General features: G+C 45.8%; 1 protein-coding gene across 3 annotated transcripts in view; it reads right to left on the bottom strand.

The window, feature by feature from the left end:
• Positions 1 to 747: 747 nt before the first annotated feature.
• EP300 (E1A binding protein p300) overlaps positions 748 to 17,777 on the bottom strand; it is a 74,901-nt gene continuing 57,871 nt past the window's right edge. For all 3 annotated transcript variants that reach the window (XM_051962137.1, XM_051962138.1, XM_051962139.1), the window contains 15 exons: positions 17,454 to 17,572; positions 16,670 to 16,909; positions 16,195 to 16,283; positions 14,194 to 14,274; positions 12,523 to 12,579; positions 11,761 to 11,838; positions 9,910 to 9,977; positions 9,201 to 9,351; positions 8,942 to 9,088; positions 8,097 to 8,210; positions 7,035 to 7,200; positions 6,480 to 6,644; positions 5,973 to 6,134; positions 4,269 to 4,550; positions 748 to 4,079 (listed from right to left, as the gene is read on the bottom strand). In XM_051962137.1, coding sequence (XP_051818097.1) covers positions 1,896 to 4,079; positions 4,269 to 4,550; positions 5,973 to 6,134; positions 6,480 to 6,644; positions 7,035 to 7,200; positions 8,097 to 8,210; positions 8,942 to 9,088; positions 9,201 to 9,351; positions 9,910 to 9,977; positions 11,761 to 11,838; positions 12,523 to 12,579; positions 14,194 to 14,274; positions 16,195 to 16,283; positions 16,670 to 16,909; positions 17,454 to 17,572 — 4,103 coding nt within the window. In that variant the 3' untranslated portion in view covers positions 748 to 1,895. The remainder of the gene's footprint in view (positions 4,080 to 4,268; positions 4,551 to 5,972; positions 6,135 to 6,479; positions 6,645 to 7,034; positions 7,201 to 8,096; positions 8,211 to 8,941; positions 9,089 to 9,200; positions 9,352 to 9,909; positions 9,978 to 11,760; positions 11,839 to 12,522; positions 12,580 to 14,193; positions 14,275 to 16,194; positions 16,284 to 16,669; positions 16,910 to 17,453; positions 17,573 to 17,777) is intronic.

The raw sequence follows: 17,777 nt of genomic DNA, 5'->3' as shown, positions 1-17,777 counted from the left end.
TTTATCAGTCTAGAGAACGCAGGGCCTGGAAAGCACATATTTCTAACAACCATACAAAGTCTTAGAGGTATCTATTAACGTTACTATGACATTTGTTAAGCACTTCCTATGTACTCAGATCCTTTGCTAACTGGGAAAACAGGATTTTTATGGGCTGACTGCTTTTGAAAACAATAAAGTGCTACAGAAAGACTGTTAATTCACGTTCACATCTGCTCTATGGGAGGCCACAGTTGTGAAGATCTCTTTAAATGGACAGGTGACCATGTAATTTTCCTTTAACTGCGGTCTCAAATTTATATATTTTTAAAATCAATTTTGGATGCACCTCAGTGGTGGCCCATCCTCCAGGTGACAAGGATACCCTGAGACACCCCACCTCCCTATCTACAGTCTATCTCCCAAGCTACTATTAGAACTACCTGAAAGGGAGGGAAAAGACACAAGCAAAAGGAAGGAATTAGCTTGGCCTAGTTCTTTTCCTATTTGCTGTATCCCTTGTGCCTCCTGGAAGCAGTCCTGCCACAGACTACCTGGAGGTGACCCCTAAAGGAGAGAGGGAGTCTTAATGGTCTGGCACCTGGCAGGTGAGGAAGGGGACTTTTTAATCACGGAGCCAGTCTTGGAAAGGAACATCGACCACACTATTTGCATTAGGTTTCCTAGATGGCTTACAGGGCTACTATGCAGCACAACCACAATCACACCGACTTCCATTGGAGAAGCAAAAATATTAAAAATCAGGTAGTCTGTCTCACGCAGTTTATTTAACAATAGGTAATAAGAAATCAATTTTAACAGTCTATACAGTGATCGAAAGTTCATATTTATAAGTAATCAACTTTTAATTGCATGATTTACAACATTTGAGGGTTGTTTTTTTTTTTGTTTTTTGCTTTCTATTTTCAAGTTTTACAGAAAGTGGAAGAGGGAGGGAAGGAGAGGGGAAAGAAAGCAAGCCTAACGTAACCCAGGGACATATTTGCATGTTAAAATCATCCCCTTGGAAGTCACCCTCTTTTTTTGTTTTTTTCCTTTGTTAGATGTAAAAATAACGAAAAAAATTCTTTCAAGAAACAAAACCGCAATATATATCCTACATCCACGTGACAGCTGCCCCTGCATAGTCTGAAAGCATCTTTGTTGTTCTCTCTACATGTATGAATTGTTTTTAATACTCGAAGTTTTACGCACAACTCTCGTACAGAAAACGTCTGGAGGACAAAAGTGGACTCAAAGGGGGACTGGACTATTTCATCTTTTTTCTTTTTAAACATTTTTAAAAGAATGAACATCTTTGCACCCAAAGAGGAAAAATTGGTATTTTTAATATATATTTATATATATATATTTATATAATATGTATTTTTTTTTAAAGCAACATTAACCCCTTTTGTCCTCTGGTTTAAGAAATGTTCATGTGTTAACTTCTCTGCCATGGTGTCATGAGGAAAAAGAATGGGGAGAAATGTCAACCATCTGCACCAGTAAATAATAACTATCAATATTACATATTTTCATTAATTTAAAAAAAATAATAAACTGTAATGCAGGTGCAAGGAAAAAGCATGTGGCCTTGACTCTGCACTGCACACACAGGAGGAAGGGGAAGGGGAGCACAGAAGGGGAAGAGGCGGGAAAAGGGCGAAAGGGGGGGAAGGAGGACTGGCGGGGAGCGGCCATAACAAAAATAGATTCTTTATATTCTGTCATCCCTCAGGTTCAAAGTTTGCTTTTTGTTTGAAACCACAAGCTTTTGCTGCCCAGTTCAGATGTGTTCCGGGGAAAATTGTCTTTTAGGCTAAGAAAGATTCAAAAAAATTTTGTCTTCAGTACAAAAAGTCTTAAGAGAAAATAAGTTTTTTTTTTTGCTCCCAAAATGCTACAAGGTATCTCTAGTGTATGTCTAGTGTACTCTGTGAAAGGCTTGAATTCAAGTCTGAGCTGTCGGCGCTCAGCCCCAGGTCCGAGGCGCCTGCCCCGTGGAGACCCGCCATGCCGGGGTTGCCCGCCAGCTGGGAGAGCATGGCACTCTGGTCCGGGCTGGCAAAGTGCCCTTGCTCCATGGCGTTGGCCTGGGCAGCCACCAGTCCTGGGTGCGGGGAGCTGGTCTGTGGGGACACGTGGTGCGGGGACGGCTGAGGCTGCATCCGGGGAGAGGGGCTGGAGTGGGGCGGCTGGGACTGGGGTCGGGGGGATGGGACGGGCTGGGGGGAGCGCACTTGGCTGCTGAGCGACGGGGGAATCTGCTGGCCCTGGGCCTGGCCCGGGAGCATGTGCTGCTGGGGGCTCATGGGGTTCGGCGGCGCAGGGGAGCCCATCTGCTGCTGGAGCAGCCGCTGCTGGTAGGCCTGCTGCAGTTGGGCCGCTGGCTCTGCCCCCATGGCCTGTGGAAGCTGGCTCATCTGTCCCATGGCTCCCGGCTGCATCTGCTGCATGTGGTGCTGCATGCGCTGCTGCTGCTGCTGCTGGGGGTAGCCCAGGCCCTGGGGCTGCGGGAACTGGCCGTGGTTGCCCATGGCGGGGCCCACCCCCTGCTGCTGCTGCCGCTGCTGGTCAAGCAGCTGCTGCTGCTGCCGCCTCATGAGGAGCTCCCGGAATTGGGCCGACATGCCCCCGTGATTCATGTTCATCTGCGGAGCCTGGGGGCTCACTCCCCCCATGGCCGGCGGAGGCTGGGGCTGGGGAGGCGGCTGTGGCTGTGGCGGGGGCAGGCTGGCCCTCTGCACGCCGGCCTGCATGGGGTTCATGGCCTGCATGGCCGGGTTGGGGTGCACGCCCTGCTGCACCTGCATGGGGGGCTGGCCTTGGGGGAGGCCTGGGGGGTTCTGGGTGGCGTACTTGGCCGCCCGCTGCTTGATGAAGGCGGCCAGCAGCTGGGGGTTGGCGTGGAGGATGTTGAGCACCTGCTGCTGCTGCATGGGCGAGCTGGGGGAGCGCAGAGTTCTCAGTAGGTTCTGTAAGGCTGCCTGAGGCAAGGAGCCTTGCTTGGACTGGGCCACCGCAGGGACCTGGCCCAGGCCCGGCTGGGGAGCCATGTTCATGGGCTGCCCGGGCTGGTTCCCCGACATCATAGCGGGCCTCTGCATGCCCGGCTGGAACTGCGGTGGCTGGGGCAAGCCGCTCTGGGCCCAGGGGGGCTGCTGCTGCTGCACCCCTGCCGGGCCCAGCCCCTGCTCCAGGTGGCCACCGGGACCTCGGGCCATGGGGGGAGGGTTCATGCCCATGGGGGCCATCTGAGTCATCTGCGGCATCGGGTGTTGGATGGGCCGCTGGAAAATCTGAACGTGAGCCATCTGGCGCTGTGTTTCGGCGGCCCTTTGGATCTGCATGGCCATCTCCACGGCCGCCGGCGGGGGTCCTTGGACGGGGGGCTGAGAGGTCTGCGGTGGGGTGGGAGGGGTCACCTGCCCCCCTGCCTTGCCCTGGGACACAGGCCCAGGCGGCTGAGCTCTGGGCATGCTGTAGGGTGGCATGTTGTTGGGGGGCGCGGGCTGAGGCTGGGAGGCAGGCTGGGGCGGGGGCTGAGGCTGGGGTGTCTGGGGCGTGGGGGGCTGCTGGCCGGTGGGTGTGGTGGGCGTGGCCGGGGTGGGCGAGGGCAGGCCCTGCTGCTGGCCCACCACGCCGGTGCGCTGCATGCTGGCCATCCTCCGGCGTAGCATCTGGGCCTGCTGCAGGCGGTGCTGCAGCTGCTGCTGGCGGAGCTTGTGCTTGATGTTGAGGCAGAAGGGCACCGGGCACTTGTTCTCCTGGCAGTGCTTGGCGTGGTAGCAGCAGAGGGCAATGAGCTGCTTGCAGATGGGGCAGCCACCATTGGTCTTGCGCTTGCAACCCTTGGTGTGCTGGACCACCCTCTTCATCTTCTGGCAGGAAGGCAGCGAGCAGTTGGCGTTGCGGCACTGGCAGGCGTGGACCAGTGACTGGATGCAACGCTGGATGCTCAGCCGGCGCGAATCCCCCGGGCTCTGGGTCGCCGCCGCCTGCTGGTTATTGCTCTCGTCGTCCAGGCCCAGGCCGAGTTTCTCCATCTTGTGGTCATGGTTCTTAGTGTTATAGCAGGTGATGCACAAGTCGTAGTCCTGGAGAACAGAGAGGGGCCCGGTCACTTGGGAAATTCTGTCTCTCAGCATCCTCCCCCCCAAAGCCTTGCCCTCATGGGGCACCAAGGTGTGCAGAAATACAGGTGGTCCCGGGTGCCCCGCTCCCCGCCACCCCAACCCACGGCAGGTCTGGGGACTTCCCAGAGGCTCCCGGAGCCACAAGCTCACCTCGCAGACCGTGCAGTGCCATCTCGTCTCCACGTGGTGCTTGCACTCATTGCAGGTGTAAACAAAGCGATCTTGGCTTTGGGTGTGCAGCTCCACCAGCATGCACATGGTCGACCACTGGGCCCTGCGCAGGGAGGAGAACTCCAGGTGTTTGTCCCTAGCCAGGGTGAGGAAGGCGTCACGGCCGTCCATCAGGTCACACGGGATGAGTGGGTCGGGCTCAGCGATGGGAGGCAGAGAGTTGGCGGCAGGGCCAGCAATGAGGCGAATCACAAAGAAGACCTGCAACAGAGGAAAGCCGGCGGTGATGCACCGGATGGACGTTCCGAAGCACCAAGTGGACACCTGGGGTGCAGCCTCCTGCCACGGGCAGCGGCTTAACCCAAGAGCGTGAAAAGGCAGTCAAGGCATTTACCTACTGCAAACAATTCTCTGGGGACTGTCTCTGTCAGTAAACTCAGGACAGCAAAAGCAACAGGGTGCTCACTGCCTCTAAACGCGGAAAAAAAGCAAAGGATTGTCCCGTCTTCCTCCTGCCCAAATGACGTGGAGCTCTCTGTTCCATTGCAATCACAAACCAAAGGTATATAGCTAACAGGCTGAGACGGGAGGATCCTTTTCCAAAAGAGTGGAAAGACATGGAACAACACTCTCAAATCTTACAGCTTGTTGAAGGGGATAAACTTCTGGAGTTGCAGTCATTGCACCTTCAAACTCCAAAGATTGGCCTGAATTGTACCAAAATTTTGGCAAAGTGAGCAGAGCTCTTTAAAAAAAAAAAAAAATTCTAAACCAGAACTTGACAACACTGAGAATGTAATAATTTTATCATCGTGGTTTTAGTAGTCTATATTTACTTGAGACCAATATTTCTCTTTATCTCAGTTGAGTTTTTTTTTAAAAAATAGCTTGTTATTTTAAAAATATATGTGAAGATAGTTTTCAACATTCACTTTTGTGTTCTAAGTTTTTCTCCCTCCTTCCCTTTTCTCTTGACAAGCCAATATATAGTTAAAGGTGTACAATTATTCTAAACATATTTTCATATTCATCATGCTGTACAAGAAAAATCAGATTAAAAAAGGAAAAAAATCTGTATCTCCGAGTTTAAGACATTACTCACATTGTCTTCCAGCTTGGGGAAAATGATTCAAATGGCCCCATGATATCTTGGAATTTAGTATCATTCAAGGATGTGTTGTCACTAAAAGCCAGTTTCCTCACACACTCCCATTCTCTATCACACTTTCTCATACACACACATGCAGCCACTGCCCCGCCATATTATATATACACACACATACACACACACACACACACACCCCCACTCCCCCACCCTGAAATGTTGCTCTAGAAAGTCACAAGTAAAATTCCAAAACAACAACAAAGCTGTTTCCTCGAGGTCAGAAAATGGACCCTCTTAAGACCACACAGAACCTAATGTTGTTGGAATGGACAATTCTGAAAAACAGGCACTTTCTTCGATACTTGTACGCATTGAAACAGGCAATTTCAAGCTTGCTCAACAGCCACAACATCCATTCAGCAGTTAATGGTCAAAGACAAGGCCCTCAAACTGGAAAGATAGTTTTTTTTTTTTTTTTTAAAGGAAGCCTGTTACTTCTCTGCTGTGTTGAGAGGGCAGGGGAAACAGAGGCACCAGCCAGAGAGGGGTCTCCTGGAGGAGGAGCCCACTCGTCTCACCTCTTTGTGCTTCTCCATGGTGGCGTACAACTTCTGGGAGAGGTCATTTGATACATTGGGCATGCCTGGCTTCTTCTTGTTTCCCCGGCTCAGGCTGCTTTTGTTTTTGCTTGTTTTCTTATTATTCTTCTTTTTGGCGTTCTTGCTGTCTCCCTTTGTCACCTAAAGGAAAACATGGGACAAAGGTCAAGTCCAGAGAAAAAGTTGGAAAGCTGCAGAGACTCACAGCACTTAGAAAAGGCTCACACTCAGGAGACTGACAGCATGGGGGTGGTCTGAGCTTTCTCAGCCACCAAAGTAACTTGGAGCAGCTCCCCTAATAGGCATTCCATGTATCTGCAAGCTCCTCAGGTAGAAGGAGCCAGCACCAAGTCCCCGTCATTCGCCCTGCTCTAACAGTCTATTTAAGAGCCCAATAAGGAGAGAATCACCAAGCACCGTTTTCCATAGGAGTGAACCCCATGCTCCAAGTCCCACGGGACTATCCCATCTCTGAGGGAGACTTACATCTGTGCTCTCATTGCTCGTGTTCTCTTCTCTCTTTCTCTCTTCTTCTTCCTGCTCTAGTTCCTTGATGCTCTCCTCCAGCACATTGGGCCAGAAATCCCCTTCAAAGTAAGGAAGTTCCTTTGCACTTGTTAAACGATCTTCTGTGGCTTGTTTAAAAATGTCCTACAAAACACACAAGCAGTTAATATGACCGCCCCTATGGAAGTGGGCCACCAGCACGACGGGAGCCCTGGCCTCTGTTGGCTACCTCTGCTCCAATAGTTTTCCCTCCTTTTCAAAATTCTTTCTGATGAGGGATGGTTCCCTGGTAGGGACATAACAGGAAATGGAGACAGTTTATTCGTTTTTTCCACCTAGGATCCAGTGAGGCGGAGGTGTCAATCTCAACACTAGTGCAGCCTGGATCAGAAGAATACATCAAACCACAACAGAACTGTTGTTAACGTGTATTTTTCTAAGTTAACATGTGGCCAAGCAGGGATGCTTTGTCAGGCCCATTATTAGTTGAGCCTGAGACCCAAGCACGAAGTCACCATCGACAACAGGACCCACCTTGTAATCATGCACAATGCGCTCAGACACAGACTTGTCCAGCATCTTTTTGTACCATTCCTGCAGTCGTTTGGGTTTAGGGATCTTCTGATCGGGAGGATGGCAGTGAAAGATGTAGTCATCACCTTCGCTTGGAGGGCAGGCCCAGATGTGTCCCGTGGTGTATCTAGCCAAAGAAGGTTCTCATTGAGAAATGATTTGATACTTTTCCTCTGTAAAAGCCAAAGTGACCTAACAAACCACCACAGGGATGACACTGAGCTCACGCCCCTGATCTCAAGCACCAAGCATGGCTCTAGGGGGTTGCTGGTAGCAGCAGAGCAGGAAGAAAATGCAGCCAAGACCTTTTGGTCACCCTCTCACCACCACAAAGAAGCCCAATGATTCTACTGATGATGAACACCACCATACATTTTTGTAGCAGAGGACCATTCGTGTACAGCAGGAAGGTCTGGGGTATTCCTGAAAATGCCATTTTCCACGAAGGGATCATAAGTGGGAAGAGAGCTGACTGCCATTTTTAGTGGGGATAGCAGAATGTAACTTTTTTTTTTTAAGGAGCATCCCATGAAGATTTGCACACTCAATAGGACAACAAAACCTAAATCAATGGGATCATTATTTTCTTTGAAAGTAGGAGTGCAGTTGAAAAAATGTCCTCAATGTTCATTTGGTTCCGCTATTGTTTGACGCTAGCCCACCAGATGAATGCTTAAGATAGCCTTACATGTTCTCAGGTGCAGATACCAATGAAGACAACACCTAAGCTACTTAGAGCAGAAGAGACCCAAAGGAAATAAAGAGACATCATGACAGGTTATTTACAGGCATATCCAAGGACAATTCCATGACATTAGAAAATAAAGAGTCCTTCCTGTTTTTACAAGTATCTTTAAAAAGCCTGTAAGCCAAATTAACAGTTTTATCTACTTCCCATTATTATTATAGACCACCATTTTAAAAGATTTTTAATTTTTAAAAAAGTAAATTTTAATTTAAATAATTTAAATTTTAAAAATTTAATTTTTAAATTAAAAAAAATAGGAATATTGATATACTTACCCTAATTTCTTAACATATTCTAAGTAGCCAATTAAGATTTCATGATAGACTGCAGTCCTGAAGCATTTGGGACGGAAAAAATGAACACTGTCGAGGTAAGATATATATACTCTCCTAAAAAGACAGGAAGGAAAAAGAACAAATCAAACTTTGCTGACATAGTCATTCGTATCAGTATAGACACTCCAGCAGGCATGGTTTTGAAGAAGAGAAATTCTCCAGTCTCCAGACTACCTAGATCTATAGAAAATAGGTTTTACATCCCTACATCTATCTTTTATGTAGCAGCAACTTTTCCTAATGAATGACTTTTGCTACCCTGCCTAATATATGTACTCTACATTCTATGGCTGACACATTCTCTTCGCTTGCCAGACAACAATGAGCTTTAATCTTAGTGCTCTTCTTACTGTACTCAGGCCTTTTCTTTGATAAACGAAACTTCTCAGGTAACCAGAGATGCCAAAAATTGGACATTTTGAATTTTACAACATAACGTACCTACTTCAGGGCAGAATTTCTCAATTAGAAGGAAGGGGCCCCTGGGCCACTAAGGTGAGACCAGGGAGCCCTCTACCTGGTGACTTCCAAGGCAGTCTTTGTGGAAGAAAGTTCTTGGGACCAAACAAATTTGTACCATTGCAACTTTCCTCTGCTCCTAGGTCAGCCCACACTCTGGGGCCAAGCAAGATGAGATCTCTAACATATCACAGGTGTTGAAGACAGACAAGAGGTCTACTTATTTGCCCTGATAAACTTTCCCAATTCCTAAACTCTAGATAGACATAGAAAGCCATGTCCTGCCTGCTAACTCTGTACATCCCACCATGTCAAAAACCCCTTACCTCTGATTGGGTGGAGGGCAGTCAGATCCATACTCCTGAACATGCATGCCAAAAAAGCACAAGTCAACACCATCTATTTCCTCGAAGGCGAAAAGGGCCTTTGTTCGGTAAGGGAAGGATTCTGCCATTTCACCACTGTCGACAAACCTACAGGATTCAGAACAATGCGTGGCTGGTCAGATGGAGGACACACATGTACAGAAAAAGGCAGAGTGGTGGTCAAGAACTACCCCCAAACCCATCTAAAACCAAGACCCACCTTGCTTTCATGCCCGGCTTCACCTCAACGGTTTTATCTGAAGCATGAACAACCCGAACTGTGACCTCTCCTGACTCTGGGTGATTCTGCCGTCTCAGGAAGTCATTTACTCGGTTTTCAAGGAAGGTACCAAGCCTGGTGGATGGCAACCCTAGAGAAACCAAAGTGAAGATCGAAAACAAGCCACAAGCACATCTCTTACAGTTGTCCAGAAAAAAGGACCATTGTCAATGTGTGAGATTATTAGGACCATCCAAAGATCTCATACTGGAAGGACATCCAACACATTGCCTTAGCCCCATTCCTATAAAACTTTACAAAACTAAATTTTTATTGGTATCTTTTGCTTGCACTATTCACTTTTAAATTTATCCCTACTGTAGGTAGGAGGCCAATACTAGCAATGAAAATCGGCAAAAAAAGAGACTCAAAATTAAGTGATACGCCAGCTCTGGAATACGCTATTCACTAAACTTGGATGATGCTGACTTGTTGAGGCTGCCCTGGCCTGTGCCTGACAGCACTGGAATAAACAAGGTAAACAAGATGCCCACTGGCACTGACAAGTGTTTCTCCACTAATAAAATCCCAAGTCTAGGCCAAGTCCAGTAGGAGTGAGGAGCTGTCACAGCATCCTGTGGTAGTGTTCACCTACACTTTGCCAAGACTAATTAGGTGAAGTTCAGTTACCAAGAAGGAAGTGACATACTTTTAGCTGAAAACTTGTTTTCCTTCCGAGTTCGTCCAGTTTTCTTCAGACACCCATCACAGACAAATCTGCAGGTAGAACAAAACCAAAAAAGATCACATGTGGTTACTGATTCACATACGAACCGGAAAGGAAATTATTGGTATAAAAATGGGATCCTACAAAGACACCACATGTGGCTACTGGGCTGGGAGAGAACATCAAGTCCCAGCTGAACTGGAGAGGCCATGGTTTTGTACTCTTACAATAAATAATCTTTCCCTCCAGCCTCCTGCCTGCCAAGAGAGGGGCAGAGAGCTACCCTGCAGGGCAGTGCAAAAAGGCACTTTGGGCTTCAGGAAAGAGCACTCTTCCCCCTACCCCCCACGGCCCAGAGAAGGGAGATTAAGAAGTCAAGACGACACCAATCATTTAATCAATGAGATGATTGGTCTGCTCCAATATGGAAATAAAGAACAATGATCTAAATGAAGAGTCCAAGGGAAGAGCCCGAGTCAGAATTGACAAAGAAGACCTGGCATGGGTATTTTCAAGTGTAGTCACCCAACCAAAATCTGAGGAGAAAGTGTGAGAGAGCTGCTGCCTATGGCTGAAACAGCCCAAAATCTGGTGCTTCACTCAGGCACAAATGAACTGCCAGGAAGGACCAAGAAGAGGCCCGAGCTGGGCTTCTCGATTTCAGACCCTGGCTTTCCAGGGAAGGCACATTAGGATGTGAACGGCTGGGTCTGAAAATGCCTTTTGGATTCTGGATGCCAGGCCCCAGAGGCCAGGGTGAGAGTAACTGCACTTGGGTCAGACAGAACTAAGATAAAAAACAATGGACAAATACGGTGCCTGACCCATTCTGAGGGGTCTCCCAAAGACGGAGTGCAGGGTCAGCGGGGGCCTTCTGATTTTATTTAAAAAAAAAGCTAATAGAATATGCCAGCTCTGTCTCTATGCCTACAAGTCTGACTTCAGTTCCAAGGAAAACTGCAAAGGGTTCATCTCAAGATGGTCAACATCCAGAAAGTGCTTCTCTGGGAGACGGCAGGCTTTGCTTCATTTCTCGACAATACCACCATCATCCCCAGGCCTGGTTCTAGGCCTGCCCTGGGCAGACATGACTTGGCCACCTCAGCATTTCTGTGACCAGAGACCCAGAAACCAAAGGTGCTCATATCCAAATGTTTCCAGGTGAAGAATAGTTTATCAGCGGCTACCACATTAATGCTCATAGACAAAGAGGTAGACTCAATGCTAGAACCTCATCTGGTAACTTGGAACAGGCAAGGCCAGAGCTGCAGAGTGGCCTTTCTCCAATGGAGAGCCACAGCAATCTGCTTTAACTTGGAGGTTTAGGAACATCCTCATAAATTATGCAGATGTCACAAAGTTGGGAGAGGGACAGTCTATGTGCGTGTGTGCAAAAATATACTCTTACAAGTCAGGAGATTCCAGTCTAAGAGACAAAATTTCACAAGGATACAAACTACCTCTTACAACGGATATTTTAAAAACTGTTTCTGAGAAGATAGAACAAGCATGAAAAAGAGCCAAGATAAGAACTCAGGTAAGTCTCATGTTCAGTGGGAGGGCCACAGCGAGAGGCACTTCCAACAATGGAATTCTGGGAACGATCCCAGCTCTGCCAAAACTCCCACTGTAACCCCAACAACTCACTAAAAACCTCTAGGCCACAGTCTTACCTGTAACAACAAAGGGGCTGAAAAGTCCCTACTAGGCCCAAAGCCTTTGTTTTTACCACATGAGCCCTCAGAAAGCTCAGGACTAGGCAGGCACCTCAAATGGCAGGGGGGCCAAGAGAGGATGAGTACAAGGACAACTAACAGTAGCACAGCAGCTTACCCAGAGGGCCAGATGACTTCGTTGTGAAGGACACAGATCTGATGCATTTTCCGGCCACATTCTATACATTCAACAAATCTGGAAACCAAAATAGCCAAAGGTCACAACTCAGAAAATACCCAGAAAAGAAAGTCACGTCCAAGTCAATTGGTGATCATTGTCAAGGGAGGCCCTGCCAACTATGACCCACCAAACCCTTGCTTTTGGATTCCCTGAGAGAAAGTGGCCCCTCAGTTAGCTACATCCAAAAGTAAGTACATTATGGCCATTAGGATTTGGGAAGGTTGTAGACAACCAAACTGCACCAGCCACCTTGGGGGCCCCCAAAAAGCAGACACCACCTTTTCTCTCCCCAAATTCTTGCAGAATATCTGCATATTCCAATACCCCTCGTTTCTCAGAATCATGATACAAACAGGCCAATTACACAAGACCTCACTCTATGAAAATCCTGGTATAGGGTTTCTCAGCTCTTGATCCAAGTAAAAGCATTAATTGTAGAGCTGTGTGACCAAGATATAGACGACAGCTCTAAGATTTGCTCCAAGGCTACCAAAATATCAAGCCATTGAATGTCACACGGTGGTGTTTAAGGGTACAGGGATCAAAACACAGTTGGATCTTTCATCTGAACACCACCAGGAGCTTAGTAGCAGGTTAAATGCAACATAAAATTACAATTCAAGGAAGGGGTGGGAGATTTTATTAAAGGGTTTCTGGAAGGAAAATGATAAAATTCTCTCAATATCCAGCAGTACTTACAGTTCAGGATCCAGTGTATCATTCTTTCTTTTGGAAAACTGTTCCTTATTTATTGTACTATGGAGAGAGAGAAAGGGACAATATTAAGAAAACACTCTTCAAAGGAATGACTATTTTTAGTCTACTCTTCTAGCCAAAATAAATGGCATAAATAGCCATCAAAGGTGGTCTGCTGAATCCATTTGTCTCAGTTTAACATTTATAAATTGGCCCCTTCTATGGTATTTAAAAAACCATTAAATGACAGTGGAAAGTAAGCTAAAAGGGCAAAATTCAAGGTCAACTAAAAAGGACTTCCACTAATAACGATTGTATTTATTTTTCTATCATTAATACCCATGATGTCAATGTTTAAGAATGACTTTGTCACAGAAACAAGCAAGTAATAAATGCTCATACACATTTAAGATTAAATTTATTAATAAATAAGAAAATGGACCCCACATGATGAGAGTTACTTTGGACCTGTAAAATCACTTCTCAAGACATTCATACTCACTCATCCTGTCAGGTCCAGCTTCATAGGACCACAAGGACCAATCTCTCAAAGCAAGGTAAATAAGTCCTCTCTTCCCACGATGTACCATTAGGTCTCGTCATGGGATTTTTGGGAGTAGAAGAATCACTTCACATTTATAGCATTTATCCCAATAATTACTGTAAGGTTCACGATAGATTTTGCCTTAGACTTTGTTCCCCTTAACAACATTCATTGGGCTCAAAGCATTATAGTGATGTTCACTTGGTCCCTGCAGTGGTCTATTCTGAATACAATTTGTGGACCTGACATAGAGTAATAAAATGAATTCAATCTTGTTCAAAACTTTAGTTTCTATTTGCTCTGGTTATCCAAGCCTCTAAACTAGAATTGTGTGATTTGGATCAAACCTCTCAAGGTGTTAGCAATGGCCCCCACTTAAGAGGTCATCCTCTTTCCTCTCTATTTGAGGCCATGTCTCAAAGAAATTACTTTTCTGATCTAGTTGGAGTTTCTAAGAGATAGGTCAGACTACACTTGTTTCCAAGATAAGCTTTCAACAAGAGAGATCTGAGCTCAGGGGTGGCTGTCCCAGGTGTTTCTTCCAGGTATGCTAAGAGAATAACTTCTAAGATTAGGAAAGTAAAATCGGTCTAAAGAATTCTACATCCAAGTAAACTGAAATGTGCGCTGTCATTTTCTGATAGTGAGAACTCTACCCTTTGCTTGGATATTTTAGAATAATGGGCAAGTCCTCTCCCTCCAGTCTCCATTTCTCTATCTGTAAATGGGAAGGAGAGCCAAACACTGCACAAGCACATTATTTTTATCTCAGAGCATGCTCCCCAAATGAAAAAGTGGAGGTGGTGAGCTGCCTGTTCTGTCCAGCAAACAGAATTACTAAAGGGGCTCTGCTACAATACCACGTGCCAACCATAAAGCCACAAATGATCAGTTGGGGAAAGACAAGAGGCTGCTTTTGTAACTTGAAGGGACTTTGTCAGGAAAGAGAAAGCCATTTTCAGGTTTCCTTTTAGGAAAGTAACTTGTACAACTTACACACTGGTCTCAACACGTATTTATGATACTGACAGACAGGACTAAAAGGGATGACTGTTTTCAAATAAACTAGGTGAGATGACGCTTTTCCAAGTGAAACATTCAGACACCAATCCTAAGCCACAGATACTTACGTTTGAGGCTGGGATGGATCATCCCCCAGAGATACGCTCTCGCCCTGGATTTCATTGAAACACTTCTCACAGAAATGATACCTGTCGGCAAGAAGGCCATACTGGGGTGAACTGTTCCGGTCACCCAACACAGCCCAAGCCACGCAACGACGCCACCAATCACAGCAGGCCAAGGAGGGGGACAGGAGCAGAGAGCAGGTCATCAACGGCGACAAGGACAGTCAATGATGGAGGTACATGGGCACCCACAGTTTGGGTTTGGGTTTGGGTTTGGGTTGGTTTTTGCAATCAGAGCCAAGTGCAGACAACGACAAGCATGGGAGAAAAAAAAAAAAACACACAAGTACACACGTACTCAAAACAAAACAGAAACGTGGGATCGCGGGACAACGGACAACACGGGGCCAGACAAGACAACACATAGCAGAAAGCCAAGGCAAAGCACAGATTAGCATTCAATCTCTCAAATGGGATTCCCCAAGCAGCAAATCAAAGAAATTCCTATTAAGTCAACCCACACCCTCCATGCCACTTGAAGCAAAGGATCCAATTGAGGAAGGGGAGGGGGAGAAATGCTCCTGTGTCCTTCCCTTAATCAGGGTGATCCTACTTTCCTCTAACACTCCTGTAAAGATCCTGAGAGGTCATCATGGGGAACAGTCAATCTGACCTTCGCCAAGTTGGGGGTGGGAAGCTGACTATTGGGTGAATCCTTTACTGAAATAGGGTGGAGACCAAGCCCTGGGAGAGTTGTGCGCCTACATGCAGACATACACACACAACTTCCAAATGGGCTGGAATTTAGAAACCAAAATGGCATGTCAAGACAACATATTAGAGGGCAAGGGTGGGGAAGAATAGGACAACAGGAAATGCTTCATGCCAACTATTGTTCCTAAGAACTTTCAGTTATTCTATCCTTAAAAATTTCACTAAATGTAATCAACTGAGCCTCAAATACCACCAAAAGGTTAATGAGAGTGTGCTGAACTTTAAAAAATACTAAAGCAATCATTTTTCAAAATCAGAACGGCCTTGGTTCCAAGGGGCATCACTACAAAAATGTTCTTTCATTTAAATTCATTTGTCCAGTGTTGCCATTACATATCATGGCATGCTAGCATGAAAGAGAATACAGTGAGCACAGTTATACTATATGCTGGTTCCTGAAAAGGCAGACATACAATTACTATGGATAAGGGAAACTTGCTGATGGCTGGCTACAGAAAGGGGCTCGATTCTCTGTCTATCTACAAACATGAACACGCTGAAATATATATATAATCTATCTAGATATCAAGAATTTATCATGGACCTCACTGCAATAAACCTCTCTGTGAACAAAACAGAGTTGCCTGCCTTCTTATGAACTAGTAACATAAAATGTCACAGAGAACACAAGAATGAGTGTGGATCAATCTCAGTAAGTCTCTGGTAATTATTTAAAAGGAGAGGAAAATCTGGCTAGCTGGTTAAGAAATTCAGGAAGAAATCTGCTTTAATGCAGAACTCTAGTTCAATCTGCAAAGTCTATTGCAGAATCCCAATGGAGAACCAGAGTAACAGAACAAGCATTGGACCTTTCAGAACACAGGAGAACAGTTCTCATTCTAACATCACCTCAACCACTAAATTCCTTTGTCCTCTCTTTGGATCTCAACTTAGAAAGAACAGAGCCAGAACCAAAGATCTCTCCTAAGTCTACCCTCTCCTAGCCCTGAGTTCTAGGACACAATAACCCGGGAAACCCAGGAGGGAGCAATTTTTTTCTTTGTTTTTTTGGTGCGGGGGGAACAAGGCAACTGGGGTGCCATGGCTTGGCCAAGGTCACCTAGCTAGGAACTGTTGCGTTCCTGAAGCTAAATTTGAACTCGGATGCTCCTGATATCAGGGCCGGTTCTCTTATTCATGGTGCCTTCTAGCTGCCCCGAATTCTTTTCTAAGAGTACTGAACCCACACTTTCCTGGATGTCTAGAAGGCCTCTCTGGGGGCAGGCTTACCTGTTTTGGTAACTGTAGTAAGTGGCATCTCGAGGGATTGTGCACAATTGTTTGCCATAGCAACAAAGTGTTTGGGGTGAAAACTCCAACTGCAAGGCAAATGGGACACATTGCAAAAGTTTGAATGACAAGCCACAAGAACAATTAACTGACAAATAAAGATCCTTTTAAAGGCCCTTCTACCCGCCAAGCTCATAATTCTAATTTCTCTTCACCTATTTGTTAATGTTCTAAAGCTTTTTCATATATATATATAAAAAACAGAACACAGCAAGTTTCTCATTTAGTCAATATGGTGCAGTACAGTGAGGGAAAGCTATTACTAATTTAACAGGATGCAATAATAAGGGCAGTAACATCACAAATCATACCAATCTCAGCTATCCTCACAAGTGCCCAACCACCTGAGACACATACTTAGGCCCACAGGGAACACAGAGCCAGAGACCCCCGGGGGGGAGAGCCCATTTCTCACCTTTCTGCCACAGCAATAGCCAAGGCTCTGCATGACAGGATCAATTTCCTGCTCAAAGACCTCGGCCAGCTTGGAGCAGTACTTGTACACCCTCGATGTCTTTCGGTTATAGAGCCAGGCATTGTTGAACATAAGCCATATGTCATCCACATACTGCCAGGGCTCTTGGTACTGTCCCGTGTCTAATTTCCTTTTAATGGTAGAGAGATCCATTGGACTCTTCACTATATCAAAATAATCCTAATAAGACACAACAGACGGAAGGCATCATTATTCAGAGACTTCCAGGACAAATCCAAGGAACAAGGGATAGTGGATCATTTATCTGTCTTCATTCTAAGAGAATAAAACTCTAAAGGTAGCAAAGTAAGATACAGCTTACTCTATAACTATTAGAGACTTTCTAGGCAAGAGCTGCAGATGCATTTTCTTGTTCTACCTGCAGCTAAGTCTGGATCCTGAACTCCCAGATGAACAAAACATAACTCAACTATCTTATTTTCTTGGGACAGCACTGTTCCTTTTGATGTCTTCTAGTAATCTAATGTTTTCTGCCTCATTATTACTTCTGGCCAAATGCATCAGTTTTCAAAACTACAAGAAAAATTTAAAACACAAAATATATTCATTGGGCATCTAATGACTAATTCCTCAAATTATGGCACACCAGAGATTTGTTATATATAAAAATAAATAAAATTAAATTAAAATTTAAAAAATTGTAATAGTACCATAGTTCAAAGATAGGAGTGTGGCTAATGGGAGGGCAAAGTCACATACGTACCGGAATTCCTAGAAGCTGGGGGTCAACAGGCTGCCGGAAGGGTAGAGATTCTGGATCCTGACGGTAAAGGGCCTCCAGTGTTGGCATAAGTGCCTGACGTAATTCTTCTGGCTTGAAAACTTCAAAAAAAAAAAAAATTTAAATAAAAATAACTAAGCGAGAGCACTTTAAAAATGTACACAATCCAAAAACAACCCCCTTCAACCTCCCTCTCTCCTCTTCTCTAACACAGCCCACACCTACTAATGTAAGGAAATGACCACTAAAGCAACCTCTCCATGGGGTGATGAGTTAGTCAGCTTTAGGCAACACTACATAGAGAGG

Source organism: Antechinus flavipes, chromosome 5 (assembly GCF_016432865.1).
Source record: "Antechinus flavipes isolate AdamAnt ecotype Samford, QLD, Australia chromosome 5, AdamAnt_v2, whole genome shotgun sequence".
NCBI classification, from domain to species: Eukaryota; Metazoa; Chordata; class Mammalia; order Dasyuromorphia; family Dasyuridae; genus Antechinus; species Antechinus flavipes.
The sequence above is the reverse complement of the archived record's forward strand: the minus strand, read 5'-3'. Positions and strand labels throughout refer to the sequence as shown.